General features: G+C 40.5%; 1 protein-coding gene across 2 annotated transcripts in view; it reads left to right on the top strand.

The window, feature by feature from the left end:
- Positions 1-21,024, top strand: part of RCAN2 (regulator of calcineurin 2) — a 92,828-nt gene that overhangs the window by 48,997 nt on the left and 22,807 nt on the right. The window contains exon 1 of one of the 2 annotated variants that reach the window (XM_052810353.1): positions 277-589. The exons of the other annotated variant lie outside the window; for it this stretch is intronic. Coding sequence (XP_052666313.1) covers positions 503-589 — 87 coding nt within the window. The 5' untranslated portion in view covers positions 277-502. Of the gene's footprint in view, positions 1-276; positions 590-21,024 lie in introns of those variants that run through there. 2 annotated transcript variants of the gene reach the window in all.

Raw genomic sequence — 21,024 nt, 5'->3', positions numbered from 1 at the left:
TGGCTTTAAACGCTGGGTTAATTTACACTCAGAGTGGAGCTTTCAGTGTCTGGCGATCTTTTTTGCCAGCATAAGCACTCAGCTGAAACAACAGCTATGACTCAGTTGCCAGTGAACGCTGCTTGAATTGATTTAGTCCGAGTTCAGATTTAGCACATAATCATGTTCAATTTGATCCACTGTGCTGCCTAGAGATAAAAGGGTTGAAAAAATAGATTTAGCTTATGTCAGTCTTTGTGGTGATGTCATTGCCATGAGAGATGGAATAGCGCTGTTACTATGCTGTGCCTGCTCAGTTGGTGGGTGTACGAGGGAAAGGCAAGGAGCAACTCAGTTAAGTGCAAAGAGCTTGCGTCGGAAGCTTGCAGTTATTGTCAGCATTGAAACAGAATTTTGGACTGTTCAATTACAATACTGAATTGAAGATTTTATTTTATTTTTTTCTTTTCTTCCAATCATTTGTTACTCTGAGGTTGCCTAACTCTGTGTACAGAAGGGGGGGATGCCAGCCCGTAGCATGGACTGTGATGTCTCCACTCTGGTTGCCTGTGGGGTTGATGTGGAGATTTTTGCCAACCAAGAGGTTAAGGTATGCGCCTACAATTCTTTTGTTACAGATGCTTCTTAGAAAAGCCTTTGGGAGCAATAGGCATTTGTATGTAGCAATTCAGAATAAGGAGGCAGATGAGATTCTGCTGCAGTAGTAAAAGACATGCAGTTAAAAAATCTGTTAATTAGGGGAGAGAAATATGGGAGAGAAATGTGCCTGCTTTTTACTGTGTTTTGATAAGCTGAAAGAATAGGCTGGTGTTTACTCTTTAATGATACAAGAAAAGGGTTATATAACTGGCATCTGTGCATATGCATGTTTCATATTCATAACAGATCATTCATTGTTAATTTTGTCGAGATATTTTTAGTCCAGTGTCACTTTTTAGATCAGCCTTGCCGTAAATGTTATTTATCAATGTTGATATGATAATCTTCAGGTATTTTTACTCAGTTGAACAGTAGCTGTTTCTTTCTTCAGATCTAAATAATGTATACAAGTATAAATTTTTTGTGAAGGGTTAGAAGTTTGTAGCAAGTATTTTGGTGCATCTGCAATATAACAGTATACAAAAAGTTGTGCATCTCGCATATCATCTGAATACATCAAAAACAGTGCTTAAATCTAAGGCTTGATATGCTGGGCTCATAGTCTCTTAATTAGACAACTGCTGTAGAAAAGTCATTGTGTGTAATTGCTTACTGTTGAAATCAATTATCTTTTTCATTTATTCTCATATTACTGCAAGAAAATCACTGCAAATTAAGTTTGAAAGAGGAATTTCAAATATGCTTTTCACAGATCATCTGAAAGAGCTCATAGGCATAATACAGTGATATTCAGCAGTTTATTTAAAGGACAAAGATACATTAGTTTCTAATCTGATTGTTCTTAGTATTGAAAGAGTGGAATAGGGGGAAGAAGGATTTACAAATTGGAGGTCAAATTTTGATCCCCTGTTCTGTTTAATTCTGAGTCAAATATTGAAGCCAATGGAAATATCTGGAAATAAACACACTTTCATTTGCAATAGGTTATTGCGATTTTTATTTCCCTGTTAGTTTGTTACCAGGTGATATCACGTATACTTTGTACAGATGCTTTTGTGTTGCCAGCAAGAGATTCTTCTTAATTTAAGAAGCTTTTTCCTAACAGTTTAATACTGGATTTAGAGATGAAATAGTGAATAATTCAGAGGAATGGTTCAGGTGAGCAGTCTTGCCTGCCTTGGGACATGTTTCCTGTAGCATTTTGAAGTAGTAAAATGTTTGTCTGCTTATTCCTTTTTTTCTTCTTTTTTACTTAAGAACGTGTTTTTTTAAATTTAGGAATTACACCTGCATTGATATGGGCTTGTACCTGGAGCAACTGTCTTTTAGTGTCTGGTCTGTGCTCAACGTAAGACTATGCAAGAAATTAAAGTTGTAGTAATTTTCTTGTATCCTTATTCATGTGGCAGTAGCAATGAAAAAGCGAAATTTTGGCTTGCATAAAATCAGCAGAAAGTGTTCCATTGACTTTGTAAGACTTGGATTAGCCTGATTTAAGCTGCAGCATCTGGAGAGTGTGGCCCAGGAACATGGCATAAAAGAGAACAAAAGGGTTACAGAGACATTGCAGGAATTGTAATCCCTTTCATGTTACTTAGACTTTCTGTACTTTGTTTGCTTTGGTTAAAACTGCCTTTTTTTCTTCTTTTTTTCTGATGTCTGAATTAAAATGTTGACTGCAAAGACTTTAGGTATATTTACAATGGAGACTGCACTGCAGACTGCACTGCAGCTTAGAAACGGTAAGTCTGTTTAGAAGTTGGCTGGCTTAGATGCTAGAAGCAGTCTGTCCTCGGTGACCCACAGCTCACTGCAGGCTAATTTTCACTTAGTTGTCAACAAACTTGGTTGTCGGAGGCTGTGTGCAGCGCTGCTGCAGCTAGGCTGCTTCCAGTGCACAAGCCTACCTAGCTCTGTGCTGATGCCCAGTCTCTCTCTACACAGCAGGCTGCAGCATGGGCATCCTCTCTGTGAAAGTTTCAGCCCTACTGATATTTTGCAGGTGGAGAGACCTACTGCTTTTTGCTCACACCCAGGAGAATTGCAGCAAAGAAAAAAAAGAATGTTTTTTTGTCTGCAAAAGGGGTTCACTTCAAGGTGGGGGGTTTTTTTGTTGACAGTATGGTCGCTGTCAACATAAAAATGTTTGTGTTGACTTCGATAAGATAACAGGAACATCAAGCTTTAAGGTTAAAAAGGAAGGAGGCTGTTTCTGAGAAGAGATGGGTGTGGAACTTGCAGTAGAAGAGCAAACGCAAGCACAGAAATCCTGCATTCTCCCCCTGCCCTGTTCTCCTGTGTGCACCTACCTCTCCGCCCAGCCCTTCTGCAGGTCAACTGGAAGGCACAAGTAGTATTGAAAAGTGAAGTCTAGGCTACTGTCCTTTCAGTTTTCTTCTGCTATAGAGCTTTTCACGTAGGGGAGAGTTTTTTGTAGGGAGCCTTCTGGCTGTGTGAAGGGAATGCTCCTTCAGTGGTAGAACAGATACATTAAAGATTTCATGTTATGTGTGGTGCTTGATGAGATTTGCTAAAATGAGCTATTAGTCCTGTAGAAGTAGTTCTCTAATGTCAGCAAGGATTGTGTTTTAGGTTTTAGGATATGCTTGCAGCATAGCTCACTATTTCAAGGCTTTGGAGCAGGATGCTCGCTGTACTGAGCCATCCCTGTCCCGCTTACAGCATGTGGGTTGGACGCACCTGGGAGGCTGACGGCAGCCAGCAAGCTGAAGAGGGGTGTGGAGGTGTGGAAGGGAGCTGCCCTGTTTGCCAGGCCTGCAGTGGAAGAGCTTGGTATGTATTTGGGCTGTAGAGCAGGAGCTCTTGCAGCAAGTGGCAATGATGCCTCCTGAAGCTGTTACTCCTCCAGGGCAACAGCCCTTCAGTGCTGGGGCATTCTTACAGAGAGGCAAAGGCGCCTACTGGGCAGCGGTCTTGGAGCGGAGCGAGCTCCTTAGCTTATTGCTGCTTTTACACCTATGGAAGTGACCTTATTCTGTAGGCATTATGCTCTTAGCATCTGGCAGACAGGCTCGGAAATATTCTTTTTTCCATTTGGCCTCTGGAACAGGAGAGCTATTACTTAGTACTGAAGGCAAAGCTTTTTAGTTTCAGCATTTGGAGTGGCTCATCCTTTCAACAGAGGCTTGTGTGGATGCCCTGCAACTGGCAGCTGGCCCACAGCACTGACACCCTTGGTTTACCATCCATGAAGCCATCCAACAGGCCTTTCGGTTTTGATCAGTTGCTGCTTTGAAATGTCTTTTATAATCCAAAAACTGGGTCACACTAATAAAGATGCTACTGACTGTTCAGTGTTTGTGTATCAGGAATCGGGAAACTTGAGAAGAGAACCATAGACATCATGAAGTGCAGTTCTGCTTTGAAGTTCACCTGGATAATTAAAATTCTTCTTCCGGTGCCTCTAGATGATAATTTTATGTAATGATGTTTGTTACATAAGCAATTAGTTAATGAATATCTTGTTTATTTCCAACAGAAATTCCACACATCACTGAAACAGTGGAAGAGAATTTAAACTCATACTTCTTACTCTAAGAAAGATATTCTTATATTATTAATTCTTCATGTTCTCTCTTCAATTATGTTCACATGCACCATTCCGCTAGGCAGCAAGGTATGATTGGGACCACGAGGCACTACTGTAGCAGAGAAGAAATACTAATGATCCAGACTGATCAAATTTGTATCTGAAGACAGTAATGTAAAGTAATGAGGAGAAGAACGCTATCTTAATACAAGGAAAAAACAATGTGGACATGAGCCAGCCAGCAAAGGGAAATAGTAGAAATAGTTTCCCTGTTGTCACTGTATTGTTTTGGGGGATTAATCCCCATTGGGGCAGGATCTCTGTCAATCTGTAAACTCATTATTCAGTTCAAATGCTCCAGTAAGCACACTGCTAATACTAGTTGTTTGGGATCAATGACTTGGAGAATAGTTATTGCCCTGCAGTTGCCTTTGAGAGGTTTAGCAGTCTAACATCGTATCTAAACTTCTGGGGTCTAGAGTACGAAAGCATGCTAGCTTCTTGTGTTTTTAACTCTCCAGTTCTCCATTTGTAAAAGCAGCTCATTCACAGAGATGTTCTGAGGTTTAAAGTTTAAGTGCTCTGAGATTAGAGTCAAGTGAAGAAAGCTGTAGAAAAAGGGAGGAGTGTTGCTGCTCCTCTGGATACTGCCAGCTGCCCAGTGCACAGAAATCTGTGAAATCTTCAAGATCCAGCAAGCTGAGAAATAGATATACGTGTCTTTTGATTTCTGCTTACTGTCTGTCTTCACCTAGAGTAAGTAACAAAGAGGAAGAATGAAAACACTTAGCTTCTTGCTCATTTACTCTATTAACACTTTTAAAATAGGACTGTTTGGTTTGGAGAGCAAAGTGCAACCTCTTTTTCTACAGTGTGCAAAAAGCTGTAATATTGATATAAATGACGTAAAATAAGGGAGTTAGATAAAAGATGTCACCTTTGTTTTAAGAGGCTTGTAATATCTCTATTTTTTTATATAAAGCAATGGTTGCTATGTTGTAAATATGAAAAAATTTCAAAAGCAACAGAAATATTTAGTACCTAAATAAGCAGGTACATGTCCAGAGAGATACTTTCTGCTTTTAATTTAATGGTAGCCCTGTTCTTGCTGTTCTTCAAAAGGTCCCAGAAGCTGTAATCCCGTTTCCAGGACATTGACCCTGCTGCATGGCTTCAGTGTCAGCACTGAGAGTCTCTGAGCCCAGCAAACCTGGGTCTCGTTCACCCAGTGCTACTGCAGACTGAGGCACTGTCAGTAACCTGTGCTACAAAAATAGTTTAGGCTTTGCCTTTGGCCTTCTAAGGCCCTGTGTGAAGGCAATTGAACTCTTTAAGAAGTTTCCAAAGAAGTGATAAAATGGTAAGGCTTCTAAGGGTCATGATGTGCCCTTCAAGCTTACCTTCAGTTATTTGTATTTGCTTTTTTCTTGACTCAGAAGAAGGGAATGCCACTGTTTCACTGGAGGTCAATGGCAGCTGCAGGTGCTTATGCACCTGTGAATATGGCATGCTTTCTGTTTCTCATTCTTCACCCTTTTAATACTAAGAGTGAACAGCAGAACAAGTCAGAGGTTTTTGTATTCTTTTTGATCCTCCTTTCTGTTGGAAGTCACATGAAGATATTTCCTTTTAATAAGGATAACTAGACAATGAGCAATTTGTGGTCAAATGAAAATAAATAACAGCTAGAATGTGTTGCTAGAAGGTGCAGCATTAATCTAAGGCAGGTAATAAGGTAAGATGGACCTTGCAATTATACTGATAAATGGCCCAGCCTGTGTGAGGAGCAATGAAGAGGTGATGATTTTCTTCAGCAGATTTGAAGAATTAATCAGTACAGCTACAGATTGCGGTACTTTTGCTAGAGATGCAAGTGCAATACTGATTTTTCGTTAAATAATTACTTTGGTTAGAATTCCCAGAAGAACCTAGAGAGTTGAAGTACCCAAATTCTTTCAGTTTTTCTCAAAAAAGTTTTTCAAGGGCACATTGTGTTCAGGTCTATAGTGATCTAGTCTCATTCTTCTCTGAAGGTACGGTATAGGTGCACTGTTTTGTCTCAAGCTTTACTGATACCGTTTGCTGCTTCTTAGCATGATCTAAGCTTTGGTGTTAAGAGAAGTTGCAGGTTTTGAGGTAGAGGTCTGCACCAACCTTGTGTGTATCTCTTGAATAATTTTTTTTTTGCACATAGACTAATGGATATCTTTATGGTTGGACAATTCTTCCTTTAATATTTTCTAGGGGTGATTCTACCAAAGGCATTAGATAATCTACTTAGTTTTGATCATTCATGTGCTAAACAGCATATTTGCTTTGGAAGATATTATCTAATCATATGCTAGAATGCAAACAACCATGACAGTGTGGTCTCGAGCAGTGAATTCTTCCTTGGCAAACAGATGCTGAACAAGAAGAGTACCACAGTTTATCAAACACTTGGCTAACACGCAAGCTGCCAAGGTCCAGAAACTGGCCAAGCTAAGCCTCTAGTCAGTGTTCAGTTGCTGCAGGATTTTGTGTTTTCCATCCACATATTTATAGTGGTGCCAGGACTATGTGCATGGGCTTTTCCTGAAAATTTCCCCCACTAATATGGTTAAGTGTCAATAAGCACCTTCCCCTAAATGCCAACAGAATTAAAATTTCCCCCACGGGAGACTTCTGAGACTGTACTGTCTAACCCTCCTTGAAGTAACTGTATTTACTGACTTCCTAGTGTTGAGTCTTGACTCTTTTGTTTGGTGTAGATCATATAGATGAGCCTCAGTTGCTGCTAGCTTGAAGCATGGCAGTTTAGCTGCCCTCTGCACTATCTGCAGTATAGGATAGTATACCTTTAATTTTTTCTGGCCAAATGGTAAACTTCTCCCCTTTTTTTCCTCATTGACAATGCTTCTAAAATGCACATGCAGCCATCAAGTTTGGCTCCAGCCTATGCTTTCCATCTAGAATTCAGGTTGATTTCCGCTTCGTTCATGTTAATTCCTGAAAGCACAGATCCCCTCCTCACAACGTCAGTGTTCTTGTGATGCATTTAACTGCCCCAATTGGAATTTCTGTTGGTGCTGAATCAAGGAGAAGCCTTTGGTTGTAGCAGCTCAGATGGAGTAAACAGCCTGACTGTCCTTGCAGGATGTCTGCAGAGCAAACTGCAAGAGGAAACCAGCTGGATGGGCTTGTGCAGAGCTGGGTGCTGCAGCAGCATCTCCATGGCAGTGTGTCTATTCTGTACTCCTGGAGTTGCTGAAAAACTTCAAAGTGTTGTTAGAGATAAAAAGTTCCAAGTATTCTCACTTCCAGATGGAGAACTAAGGAACTGGGAAATAAGTTTTCTGATTAGGAAACTGGATCGGAATGTATCAGATCTGGTGTAATTAATAATCCTTATTTTTAACAGTCAGGTTCTGTAGATGTTCAATCTCAAATGCTGTTTGAGCTCTAGGTGGTTTCCAGAGAGCAAGGGGCTTTGCTTGGTTACTAGCTGGTTTTTGGGCTTTTTTTGGAATTAGCCCAAACCTGCTGCCTTTCAGAATCTGCCTGAGATTCTGGCAGCATCTAGAGGGAGAGATGGACTTTATCTTGCAGGATGGCTTCATATTTAGCAGGAGAAATGTACTGCAGCATGGAAGAGCCTCCAGTTTTGCAGCACCAGATAGTCCTATCTGTTGAAATAATAGTCACTGAGCTGAGAAACACAATGAACCTATTGTGCTCAGAGCGGTATCAGCAGGCAGCTGTACACGGTAATTTCTTCAGCTCAATTTGTCACTTGCGGAAGTATCTGTCTGCTTCATATATTGCAGTGAGTAATCTTGTTATGTTGGCCATAAAAGGCAGAGGCATTCAGACAGCTGAATCATGCAACATCGAGTTCAGCTGTGTTATACCCATGTCATGGCCAGAGAAGTGGTAACCTTGCAGAAATCTCATCTGTCCTTTTGTTCATGTAGGTCAGATGTGCTGTTGTGCAGGCAGATGAAAAAATTATGGTAAAAGAGCTGCTAATCCTCTCAAGAAATGATGTTCCGTTTATGGAGGAGATAAGAATAAGATTGTTTCATTTGCTGTATAAGTGTTACTCCAAGTTTACCAACCTCAAGTTTCATCATCCTTTGCTGTGTATTCTCTTGCCTGATGACAAGGTTCATTCAGTTTTGGTTACTTTTCCATGTTTCTCAGAGAAAACCAGTAACTAAACCAATAAGAATACAAACTTTTTCATCATCTAAATAATTAGAACTATACTGGGAAATTTGTTTTAACCACCACTTCTCTGTAGCTGTTGGTTTGGTGTGGGTCCTTTTTGGTTGTTTTTGTGGTTTTTTGTTTGTTTTGGGAGAGGGGTTGTTTTGGTTTGTTTGGGGGATTATTATTTCATTTGCTAGTGCTGATAAAAAAACCAAGCCCCAAAACAACCAACCATCAGAAATGACCTTTCTTCCCCAAAGAGGAATGTTTATTTAAGAGAAGCCAGTATCTTTAAGGGGAGCAGGTTGTAGGTGGAAGTCCTGAGCTGTGGTTTTAACCTGAGGGAGGAGGAAAGCAGTTAGGTATTCAAAAAGGTGGCTGAAATGAGGAAGGGGGGAGCACGGGGTTTCAGAGGAAAGTCAGTATGATGATAGCGTGCTTTTTTTTTTTTTTTTTCCTTCTTTCCCATCAGAAGTAGCCTCTGTGGTGCAAGACCAAGTATGGAGAAAACTCTTGTGGAGGCTGGGGCAGGGAGGTAGGTTGTGGCAGGCCTTCTAATTGAGTGGGTGACAGCGGCAGAGAAGTTAGGATGGAGGGAGAATTGATGAAAACAAGAATAATCAATGGAAGACCAAGGTGGGAACAGATGACTTTGACTTCTCATGATGTAGTGGAATGATTTAAGGACTTTGAGAGCAGAAGCTGAGACAAGATGCTGGAAAAATCTGGTGATGGTCAAAAAAGGAGGACTTTGTGACAAAGCTTTCACCAAGCAGGTGTTAGCATGATTGAAACCTTAGGTAAATTAATTTTGACAGCTTTCTACTTTCCTGAAAGCATCTCCCACAGGCTTCCCTTCCACCTCCAGTTAACAAAATCCCTTTGTGAACTCTTACTCTGGGCTGCTGCTGCTCTCCTTTCAGCTCCCTCCTCAAAACTTTTTGCTGTTAAATGTCTTACAAGGAATTAGATGATTGAATGTGGCTAGACTAAGACACATACGCATGCATGGAACAGAAAATATTTTGTAAACCCTACCCCCCCCCCCCCCCCCAAAAAATCTATTTTCTTTTAGTATAACTTATTCCTACCTCCTCTATCTTCCTTTCTGCTTCATCCTTCTGGAATGCAAGAAGGAATTGTGTGTTTTCGCATGTTGTTTTTGTCCAGTGGGGTAGATGACACTAGAAATAAATAACTATTATTTCTAAATTGTTAAAAGTATCCAACCAGTAAGTGATACAGTAAGATGTGATATATCAAATTATGAAAATGTTCTGTGCACGCTTCTTTCAGCAAATGGAGGTGGGTAATTTGGTTTTGATTTTTGATTTTGATCTTAGCAATTAAGGAAGAAATTAATAATGGCAAGTACTTTTGGTGAAAATTACTTTGAAGTAAGCTTTTGAAATAAAGTAAGTCTAAGATCAGATGAACAAGGAAAATTTTTTTTTTTTTTAAGTACTTTTCAGCAACCTTATGGAGCTGGTAAATAGTGTCTCCTAAGAAGATTATCTGAGAGACAGAGAAGTGCATGAGAATTAGCAGTTAAGGAGGCGCGTTTGAATGCATAATGGAGATTATCTGTCCTGATGCAAAGGACAGATGGGATGTACATTAAGAGACTGTTATGGCCAGATCAGATACTCCTTTTGCTTTACAACAGTGTGAGGATTTATATATAAAGTGAAAACCAAGTGTGCAAAATCATAAAATGAATTTCAATTAGCAGAGGATTTAAATAGGAACAAGGAAAGTCTTGTGATGCATAAAAAGAAGAGGAAAACAATGTGCAAATTCATTAACGGCAAGATACATACATAGCAAACAGTGTGGGGAGGGATACGGTATGACTGATTTCATGTGTGTTATACAAAGTGCTTGACAGATAATGAGCTAAATTAACAGAAAAAACCAACCCTAGTAGTGGCCAGAGCAGAGAAAAACTGCTAAAAATACGGAGGTAAGACAGTTATTCAAGTGTACAGGACCTGATAAAATCTACCAAAGAATGCTTTATGATATAATTGAAATAATCTTTCTACTATTTGAAATTATCTTTGGGGATTTGCAGGTTACAGAGAGACTGCTGAGGATGGGAGATGGAAAGAAATAGCATTTCTGTTTAAAAGGAGGAGGGGGAGAAAGGCCTGGATAATTACAGATATTTTTATCTAACTTGAATTTTGGAAATAAGTTTGTAAGTACTTTGGAAGTAATTAGGCCTGGGTTGTCTAGAGCAAATCATGTCAAATCAATATGCCTGCCTTGTTTGAGAGGGCAACTGGATAAGTGGGATAAAGGAGACGTGGAAGGTGGATATTTTGACTAAAGCTCTCAGGCTGTTCCAGTAATTTTCATAAGTGATCTACAGTCTAAATATAATTTCCATAAAGTGGGTGCGTAGTTGTTTGAAAAATGTCCAAAGCAGAAGTGGTTCCTTCTCAAACAGTGAAGGCATTTAAGTAGATAAGCTCACATGTTTCTTCCTGGAATCAGGTTGAGATTAATGACACTAGTCAACAGAGAAAAACCTTAAAAAAATGTGGATGACACCATGCTGGTGGGGCAGGGTCAACATTCTGAACAACCTTTAATTAAGCAACAGAATGAAATTCAGTGCAAAGGAGTACACCTGAAAAGAAATCAAAATCACAACTGTATGAAGAAATTCATGTGTCTGAAGAGTTGTGTGAAGCAAATCTCTCAAATTCTAGTGAACTGCAATGAGTAATAGTCAGCAGTATCATGCTTTTGTGATCAAAACAAATGTAGAATCACAGAATGGTTTGGGTTGGAAGGGACCTTCAAATATCATCTAGTTCCACCCTCGCTGCCATGGCCAGGAACACCTTCTGCTAGACCAGATTGCTCAAAGCCCCATCCAACCTGGCCTTGAACACTTCCAGGGATGGGGCATCCACAAATTCTCTGGGCAACCTGTTCCAGTGTCTCACCACCCTCATCATAAAAAATTTCTTCCTTATGTCCAATCTAAATTTACCCCCTTTCAGTTCAAGACCATTGCCCCTTGTCCTGTCACTACAGGCCTTGGTAAAAAGTCTCTCTCCATCTTTCTTATAAGCCCTCTGTAAGTACTGAAAGGCCGCAATAAGGTCTTCCTGGAGCCTTTTCTTCTCCCAGCTGAACAACCCCAACTCTCCCAGCCTTTCCTCACAGGAGAGGTGTTCCATCCTTTTGATCATCTTTGTGGCCACCTCTGGACCTGCTCCAACAGGTCCATGTCTTTCCCATGCTGAGGACTCCAGAGCTGAACGCAGTACTCCAACTGGGATCTCACCAGAGCGGAGTAGAGGAAGACAATCACCTCCCTCAACCTGCTGGCCACCCTTCCTTTTATGCAGCCCAGGATATGATTCCCTACAGGTAATTTCCGGACATATGGATGACAGTGTGTATCACTTAGAGTCTCTTTCTTTGGTACTTTGATGCTGGGCAGGTTAATTCTGTTGAGTGGCAGTTTATTAGTTTGGATTCTGTGCTAATGTGGCCACTGGTCAGTCTAAGTAAGCTTGCTATTGCAGGTGCACCATTTGTCTCTTCAGGCTGGTTAGACTTTTCAGATGCACATTTTTTTGTCTAAAAATGAGATTTCATGTTGCTATCTTGTTTACAGATCCTAAGAAGAAAACTACTGAAGTGTGAAAGGTAGTACCTTTATGTTTAGAAACAGCTGATTATATTAGAGTAATTCCAGGACTGTGCGACCAGCCAGCTTTCTGCAGGCGACTGCTAGTCCTTGAACCATAATCTGAGAATCGTTGAACTAAAAAAAATTCTTATTAATCACGACAGCTGGGAGCAAAGCCAAATGCTGGGCCATAACAGTAATAAGTATGCTGCTTATGTTTGAAGTAAATTATTGGCATACTTAAAGTTTTAGAGGTTTGGGAAGTTGATGTATTTTTGTCTGAATTTTTTAAATAAATGAATAAAGAGGAAAGATGTTTGGATATCTATTTCTTGGTTTTGTAGCAGATAACTAGACAAACTGTTGAAAAACTGTAGTGATCTAAGCTACCTGCCCACAATTTTAACTCCCAAAGTAGTGATATTTCTTGGGGTAGGGCAAAGAGCTTGGTGTCACTAAGTATTGCTGAATAAAAACATTTGCTTGGCATACAGTAGCAGTCCCAAACCAGGAGATTATACAATGCATACTGCATCCTAGAAAACAATGCAGAATATTTTTGAATGTCATTGGCTCGGTGTTTGCTAAAATTTCTGCTTAAGCTTTAACTATTTTATATAGGTTTATAGTTTATACAGTTTTATAGATTATATAGTTTTATAGTGAAACAGAAGCAGAGCAGATGGACTTTAAGAAAAGGTTTAAAATGTCTTTTATAAGGAGAATTTACTTTGGGAATGTGGTGGGTTGACCCTGGCTGGATGCCAGGTGCCCACCAAAGCCGCTCTATCACTGCCCCTCCTCAGCTGGACAGGGGAGAGGAAATATCACGAAAGGCTCGTGGGTCAAGATAAGGACAGGGAGATCACTCACCAGTTACCATCGCATGCAAAACAGAGTCGACTTGGGGAAAAAAATTTAATTTATTACCAGTCAAACCAGAGTAGGGTAATGAGAAATAAAACCAAATCTTAAAAAACACCTTCCCCCCACCGTTCCCTTCTTCCTGGGCTTAACTTCACTCCTGATTTTGTCTACCTCCTCCCCCCTCCAGCACCGTAGGGGGACGGGTAATGGGGGTTGGGGTCAGTTCATCACACGTTGTCTCTGCTGCTCCTTCCTCCTCAGGGGGAGGACTCCTCGCTCGTCTCCTGCTCCAGCGTGGGGTCCCTCCCATGGGAGACAGTTCTCCATGAACTTCTCCAACGTGAGTCCTTCCCACAGGCTGCAGTTCTTCACGAACTGCTCCAGTGTGGGTCCCTCCCACGGGCTGCAGTCCTTCAGGCACAGACTGCTCCAGCGTGTGTCCCCCACAGGGTCACAAGTCCTGCCAGAAAACCTGCTCCAGCGTGGGCTCCTCTCTCCATGGGGCCACAGGTCCTGCCAGGAGCCTGCTCCAGCGCGGGCTTCCCATGGGGTCACAGCCTCCTTCAGGCATTCCCCTGTTCCGGCGTGGGGTCCTCCACGGGCTGCAGGTGAATATCTGCTCCACCGTGGACCTCCCTGGGCTGCAGGGGGACAGCCTGCCTCACCATGGTCTTCCCCACGGGCTGCAGGGGAATCTCTGCTGGGGCGTCTGGAGCACCTCCTCCTCCCCTCCTTCTTCACTGACCTGGGGGTCTTCGGGGCTGTTTCTCTCACATGTTCTCACTCCTCTCTCTGGCTGCCGTTTCTGTGTGCAGCAGCTTTTTTTCCCTTTCTTAAATCTGTTCTCCCAGAGGCACTGCCACTGTCGCTGATGGGCTCGGCCTTGGCCGGCGGCAGGTCCATCTTGGAGCCGGCTGGCATTGGCTCTGTCAGACATGGGGGAAGCTTCTGGCAGTTTCTCACAGAAGCCACCCCTGCAGCCCCCCCCCGCTACCAAAACCTTGCCATGCAAACCCATTGATGGAATAAGTAATTGATATAGGTATGGTAAAATGGTAATTAATAGGAGTGTATATGTCTGTGTAAAATAAAGTATGTGGTTGATAATAGCTGCAGATTGGTATATATTGAACTACTCTATTTTGAGACCACTTGTCTATAGGAAGGTACCCTTGCTTTCATCCTCTTTTGATTTATTCTCCCCTAAATGTTTTCCATCAAATTTGAGGTTTATATGTAGCAAGTATGGATCTGCTGTGTTTCTGATTTAAATACCCCTTGGCAGGAGTCTTTGGACTGCACTAAGGGACTTGTAGGATAAACTTGTTCACTTTTAATTGATAATTTGTTCTTCTTAATTAAATATTAGTATCCCATACTGATTAAGTAAACAATTCAACTGAAATTGAAAAGTGTAAATTCTATTCTTGAGCCTACAACTGACACTGCTTCTGCAGTTTAGTGATTTGCAGCTGGATGCAGGTATAGTCCATGCATCAGGTTGAGTGGTCTGGGAGACCCTCTGGCATTTGAAGATGTCACCTCAGTAGTGAACAGGTTGCTTCCCTTTATTTTGACTGACTAGTTCCCCCCGAAATCAGTAGTCCCACATCTTCTCATGTCACTTAGAATCTGTTTGCACCAAATAGATCTCAATCAAAAACCTCACTGACCTCAAAGCCAGACTCCTCAAGTCTACGTTTGTCTCCCACTGCAGATACACAGATTATAGACTTACATAATGGCATTCACAAGGCATGTACCTTTCTTTGACACAGAGACAGTGTGAAACAGTGCTGCAGGGCAAGAAACTGGACTCTACGGGGTACTAATTATTTTTATACGTCCTACTTATTTTTAAAAAAACTTGTTCATAAAAAGAATAAAACCTACATTTGGTTACCACTCTGCTTGCCAGTCACTGGGCTTGTTGCCTTCTTACCGATTGCTCTGGATACAAGCTTCTTTGAAGAGCGGCTTCAGTTTCATAATGCCAGTCCAGTATCATTTTAATATCATGCTGTTACTGCTATATTTTTCACATCAGGAAATGAAAATGATTTTGATGAAGAGCAGTGCTGGGTTTAGCTGTAAGATAGGATTAGTCTACTTTCCAATTCTTGTTTCTAAACAAAATCCGTGCCAACTGGAAATTATCCAGTTGGTTGAAAAATGACATGGGAGCAGTTTGGTCAGGAATATTTGCTTTTTCACCCTGGGGTTTCTTCCTAAATAAAATTCTGCCTAATAAAACAATTATATCACTGTAAGACTGAAATTCCTTTGTCTGTATCCTGTCTAGTAGTGGACAGTACTAGCGGCTGTTGAGGCACATAGAAACCATTGCTGCTTCTTCTGCCCTTATGTACCTGATACAGAGCCTGGCTCTGTCATCTCAGTAACCCCTTCTTGGGTGCTGGGAAACTGCTTACCAAGTCTGCCCAAAATCTCTCTTCTGGCCTACACAAGCCCAATTTTCTGACATGTGCTAAATTCTTGATTTCATTAGGTACTGTAACACTATGAAGTTCTAGACGCTAATTAAGCATTGTGGTATATATTGGAAATGAAAATACGCTGCTGCAATTTTTTTAATTAGGCAGGTAGACCAATGTACAGCATTTCTTTGATAATTCAGCATCTGTGCAGCTTGGGATCCTGGAGTCCTCTAACAAGTAATTGATGATGAAGATGGGTTTTCACTGGCAAGCTACAGAAGGAGACTTTATTGAATCATAAAAGCCTTTTAGGATTATTTTTTCTTAGTTTTCTTTTTATCTCTTCCTTGTATGTTTATTTCTGATACTTCTTTTGTATACTGTTAAGCTTGAAATGCTATTCACATGTAGTTTATGTAGGTTTGCTACAGACTCCATTCAGTCACTCAACTGGAGATAGTGTATTATTGTCCTTGATGTATCTTTATTGTATAAAGAGACTCCAGTCTTGGAGGCTGTAGCTTTTAGGAGCTGTTCAAATGTATACAGACAACAGACCTGCTTGAGTAATTTGCAAGTTAAGTGTAAGACGGCAAATGACAGATGGTGGGGACAGACTGGCAAGAATAAGAAACAGACAAATAGTACAACCAGAGTGTTAGACGGTGGTCACAGTACTGCAGATTCTGCCCACTCATTGTGGGCTGCAATGGCGGGGAGAAAGGCAAGAGAGAGTAGTAAGAGGCTCTTTGTTTTATGTTTTAGTGCAGAGGTGCAAAGACTAATGCCTTGAGTGAAAACTGACTTCTACATTTTTGTCTCTTAGTAGACTGTTTTCCTTTGTATTTGAAGCTACATTTTAGCAGAGATTTTTTTACTAAACTTCTGCAGATGTGTATTGGTGGGTCAATGGTTTTCCCTTGTACCTTTTTTTGACAGTTAAATAACATTTATGGAGGAGCACAGGATGAGATTCTCTTCTACTCTCTTGCTTGGTTTTTTTAATAGTCACTTTCAAAATTGTCAGTGTCCTTTCTAAATCCAGACAAGTTCAAACTGTATTTTTAGTCATGTTAGTGCAGTTTGGAGTTGTTGGGGGAGAGAGAAGGGAAAAAAAATTCCCCATGACCGTGATGAGAAACAGCTGAACTGCTATAAATGTTGATCACTGTAGGCAAAATAGTAAATCAGGAAATGGCAAGGCAAGCACTTTATTTGTTTAAACTGTCCCATGGCTTTTTCTTGTTTATTTGTCTAGTTTAACTGGGTTGACAGAGACAGGGAATGAATAGTATGTATTTTATGGTTGTTTTACAACATTACAGCTCCAAGAGTATAAATAAAACAAGGTTTCTCAGCTCTTAGGGTTCTCTTTATTATTTCATTCTTGTATTCAGCATTCTGTTCAGTGAAGTCCTGATTCTGCGTCACTGACAGCGACAGACGTGTCCCTTGACACTTCAGCAGGCTCGGTAACAGATTTTTAAGAGACTGAGCTTTCTAGATGCTCTGACTTGGTTTTTGTATGCTTGTAGAAGAAGGATGCTCCTGAATGAGTTACGGAAACACTGGTTCTACTCCCATGGTTGCCCGAAAGTGGGCACTGTGACTATAAGCGACTCTGTCCTCACCTCAGTGTCACCACACAGAAGAGGAGAGTGGTATACCTCGGAAGCGTTGAGCAGATGAAACTTGCATTGTCAAAGATCAATGCAAAATAGTGCAATAAGAAGATGGATATTTATCTAGCGTTTCTTACAGTCCCTTAGTTTATACAGTTAGTATGAATATTTTTCACACAGCTTCTCATAATGCATAACTTTAATCCTAGTTTCGTGCACAAGTTTGACTACCAGTCCCTTATTATTGTCCCTAGTACTTCAATTTGGGTTTGGGTTTTTTTGGCTTTTCCAGGAGTGCCAGCTAACTATTCTTATGAGAAATACTTGTGTGTGTCTACATTAGCATTTTTAGTCTAAGCTGGGGATTCTCATGAAGCAACTTTCCTGTTGATCTTATTTAACTGTGCTTTTTGTTCACGTCACAGAGCAGTTCATGAACTGGATATCTTTGAGATGAAATTAATATAGAAGATGCTCTCCAGTAGTGTGCCTAATATGCTCCAGCTCCTAATGAGCATTCACTCCATGGCACCTAATCAGAAAGTCCTCAGCACCAGTCTGCTGCTACTGGAACACCCTTAGTGATACAAACATAGCAGCTATTGGTAAAAACTAATTAAGGTTGTTTTTCTTCCTTAGTTTTGTTTGCTAAATTAAGATAATAGGAACTTTAGGAATTACTGAAACAGGCTAAACATATACACAGTAATTTTTTTCTTGTGCTACCAATTAATTGTTGGGCTTAAATGTTTGCAGCAACAAGACAAAATTGATAGCCGGTATTGTACTATGTACATTCTTAAATCCAATGCAGATGAGCTCCTTGGACCTCTTCATGTCTTTGTTATTAGCATTATTTTTATCATTCTCGAGCCAAAATGTAAGCTGCTATTTGGAGAACAGAAATTACATTAAATCCTCCACAAACCTGTTCTTGCTTTTTTTTCACTGCCAAATATGATGCAAAAGAGAAAAAAAAGAAAGTATCGAGTGATGTTGCGCAAAATGGTAGCTAGCACAGGAATCAAAAGTAGCTTCTCAGAGAACAAAGAATGATGTCTCTGCAGAACAATTCCTAGTACTGGGGGGTGAAACTAATAGATCTAGTCATATAATGTGCACTTGGCCAGCCGGTTTGAAAGAGCACTCCTAGTGTTTCAGGGAGCTAATATGGCATCTGAAACTGGAGTACTTCAAATATGGAGTGCTCAGAAAAGCTGTTGCTGGTGATACAGTAAAATAGCAGTGCTCATATAAAGAAGAAATGTAAAGTGTGGATTTTTCTTTTAGCTCAATCGTTGGGTGTGAAATTGAATTGAGAAGTCTCCAAACTATATTAAATCACCCCTTTGGCATTGCCACAGGAACAATTTATTTCATCTTGAAGGAGCCTTTGGTTTCCAGATCAGTGGAGCTAAGCAGGAGGAATGTGCGTCACATTGAGGTAAACAGGGATGTGAGCTGGTTAAAAACAGAAAAGGCAACGCAGCAAAATTCTGTGCCCCTGACATTTGTCAGCCTCTTCCGAAATGTGAATGCTGTTTCCATTAAGCTTTGGGGCAGATATTATCTCTGTACTTTTTGTTGTGCTGATGAGTTGGAGCTGAACATAAATTTATTTATTTCACCTGCTTTTTCAAGAGGCGAGTCTGCCTTGTTTTGTGTACCAGGAGGTTTGCAGTGCTGTTGCAGTGCTATCATGCCCTGGTGGACTGTCTTCATGCAGGAGGACTGGTAATGAGGGATGGCTCTTGCTGCCTCAGTCCCAGTGTGAGGTGGAACTATCAAGCTTCTTCCAGTTTCCCACCTATTTTTGTCATCACAAGTTTTTGTGAGGTGATGAATTACAAATGTCTATACCACATTGTGTGATGTCTGTTACACTTTCTCAAAGCCTGTCTCTGGAACAAGACACTGAATCTGTAAGCATTATATCAAATATTTCTGCTGTCAGAATGATTTTGGCACAAAATGAAGGCAAAATCCTGGATGCGGCCTTCAGGATCTAGAAGTTCTATGCAGATGCCTCCAAAACAGCCCTAGCGTGTAACGGTAACACGGCAGCATGTGTGAGCCATGGACCAGGGCTGTGTGCAGATATGCTTTGTGGCCAATATGTGTTCTGTTTAGGGTTGGTTCACTACAAAGAGCAGAGCAACAAGGTCACTTAGCATCACGTCTGGAATACAAAATGTGTATTCTTTACGTAGTAGAACTTAAAGGTATTAGGATGCCCCTTAACATTAACAGGATTGCAATAGTGCAAGCAAATTGGTCTTGATTTAACTGGAGAGAGCAAGATTTAATGCATTTTTTTTAACCTGCCCCTCTCTAAGTCCAACTTGTCCAATTTGTTTTGGCTCATACTGTTTCATTTCATCTTTGGCTCACAATTTACCTGACCTTCACCCGTTAAAAACAACAGAAAGCCAAGCACAGAACAACAAACTGCATGAACTGGGGTAGCAAACCTGGGTTGATTTGTTTGGGTACTGAGGCAATTGTGCAATTTTGGAAGAGGTTAGTTAGTGCTGTGTTTAATGTAAATAAATAAACCCAAGCTCTTTTCACTCCTATCTCAGTGCTCTAATCTAACTTCAGGAAGAGATGAGCAGAACTTTGCACTGAATTCCAAGGTGAGAAACACACTGTAGACAGTACGGTAACCAGGCGGTCATTGCAGACTACTTTGTAATTCTGGTAACCTGACAAAATACCTAGTGTTCCCCCCTTTTTTCCCCCCTTTCAAAATTTCTCACATGTAGAAACGTTACCATCTTAAAGTGTACCCTGATGAATGACAGGTGGAAGGACACATTTTTCTATTGCATTTTTTTGTTGCTGTTTCCACCTGGGATTGTATAAGGGATTCCCTTTGATAACAGAAGAAAATTTCTACAAACCAACATTCAGACAGTAGTATTCAGTCTGAATATTTTATTCAAATAATACTTTGTCTCACTGGTAAAGAGGGAGTAGGAAGATCTGACACTCTTGGCTACAGCTACCTTCAGTGAGAGGTAAAATAAAAAGCTAGGAGGTGGAGACCTGTGCCTTAAGGTGGTCTCTGAATGAAAAATTTATCTTTTACTCTCCTGCCACTTCTTAAAAGCATGAGAACAGGACCATGGGAGCTCTTTATTGATGATCATCATAATCGGTTTAAAATATTTTCTCCCTTTTCAGCACTCCTGGAATTTTAACTGAGAATTAATAGTGCTTTTTCATGTGTGCTTCCAAAGTTTGCTGGTAAGTTTTACCTTTTTAAAAGCAGAGAATTTGATCATTGATTAGGCTGTTGTTTACACTGGCTACTTGCAGGAGTTCTTGCCATTTGAGGAATTTTCACATGTGAGTTATATCAAGCTGCTTGCTTGTTTTCTGTGGCTCATGAAATAATTGTTAAAAGCACTTGAGGTGAACCCAGTTCTTTAAAGTTCTAATTAGACAAATCAAGCCCTTTTTCTTTTTTTTTTTTTTTTGGTACTACAGAAATGCATACTGCTGTCCTGTAATCTTTCCTTCCTGTCCTTTTCATGAAAGTAATTAGCCTTTTTGCTACTTCTGGGCCAATGGCATTTTGAAATTTTATGGGTCTAGTGCTAAATAACCTCCTCAGTTTCAGCCTAAATCTTTTAATGGGCAGTCTTTATTTCATACCAACACTATTGGTTGTTTTAATTTGGATAATCCCTTTCCCTTCACATCATTTACTGATTTCTTTATACTTAGATGTAGCACATCATACCTTAGTTTCTGTTTCCCAAGGCAAGATCATCCACCTTTACCTGTAACAAGCTCACCACTTCTGATCATCCTTGCAGTCGTCTTCTGTTGCTCTTCCAGCTTGCCTCCACCTTCCTTAATCCTGGATGAGAAAAGCCATACACAATATCCAGACTAGGTCATTACAGTACCTTTCATGTGGCATTGACATATCCCATTCCTGAAATTACTTCCAGCTGATATTTTCTAGGCTTCTGTATTATTATTTTTTTAAAAATGTGTGCCACTTTAGTGACTCCTTTATATCGCCTAGAATTAACCAGTATGCCCATCCTCTTTGCTATAAATGGGGAATTAATCTGTTGGTAGAATGTTTTT

Source organism: Harpia harpyja, chromosome 15 (assembly GCF_026419915.1).
Source record: "Harpia harpyja isolate bHarHar1 chromosome 15, bHarHar1 primary haplotype, whole genome shotgun sequence".
NCBI classification, from domain to species: Eukaryota; Metazoa; Chordata; class Aves; order Accipitriformes; family Accipitridae; genus Harpia; species Harpia harpyja.
This window is presented reverse-complemented; position numbering and strand designations above follow the sequence as displayed.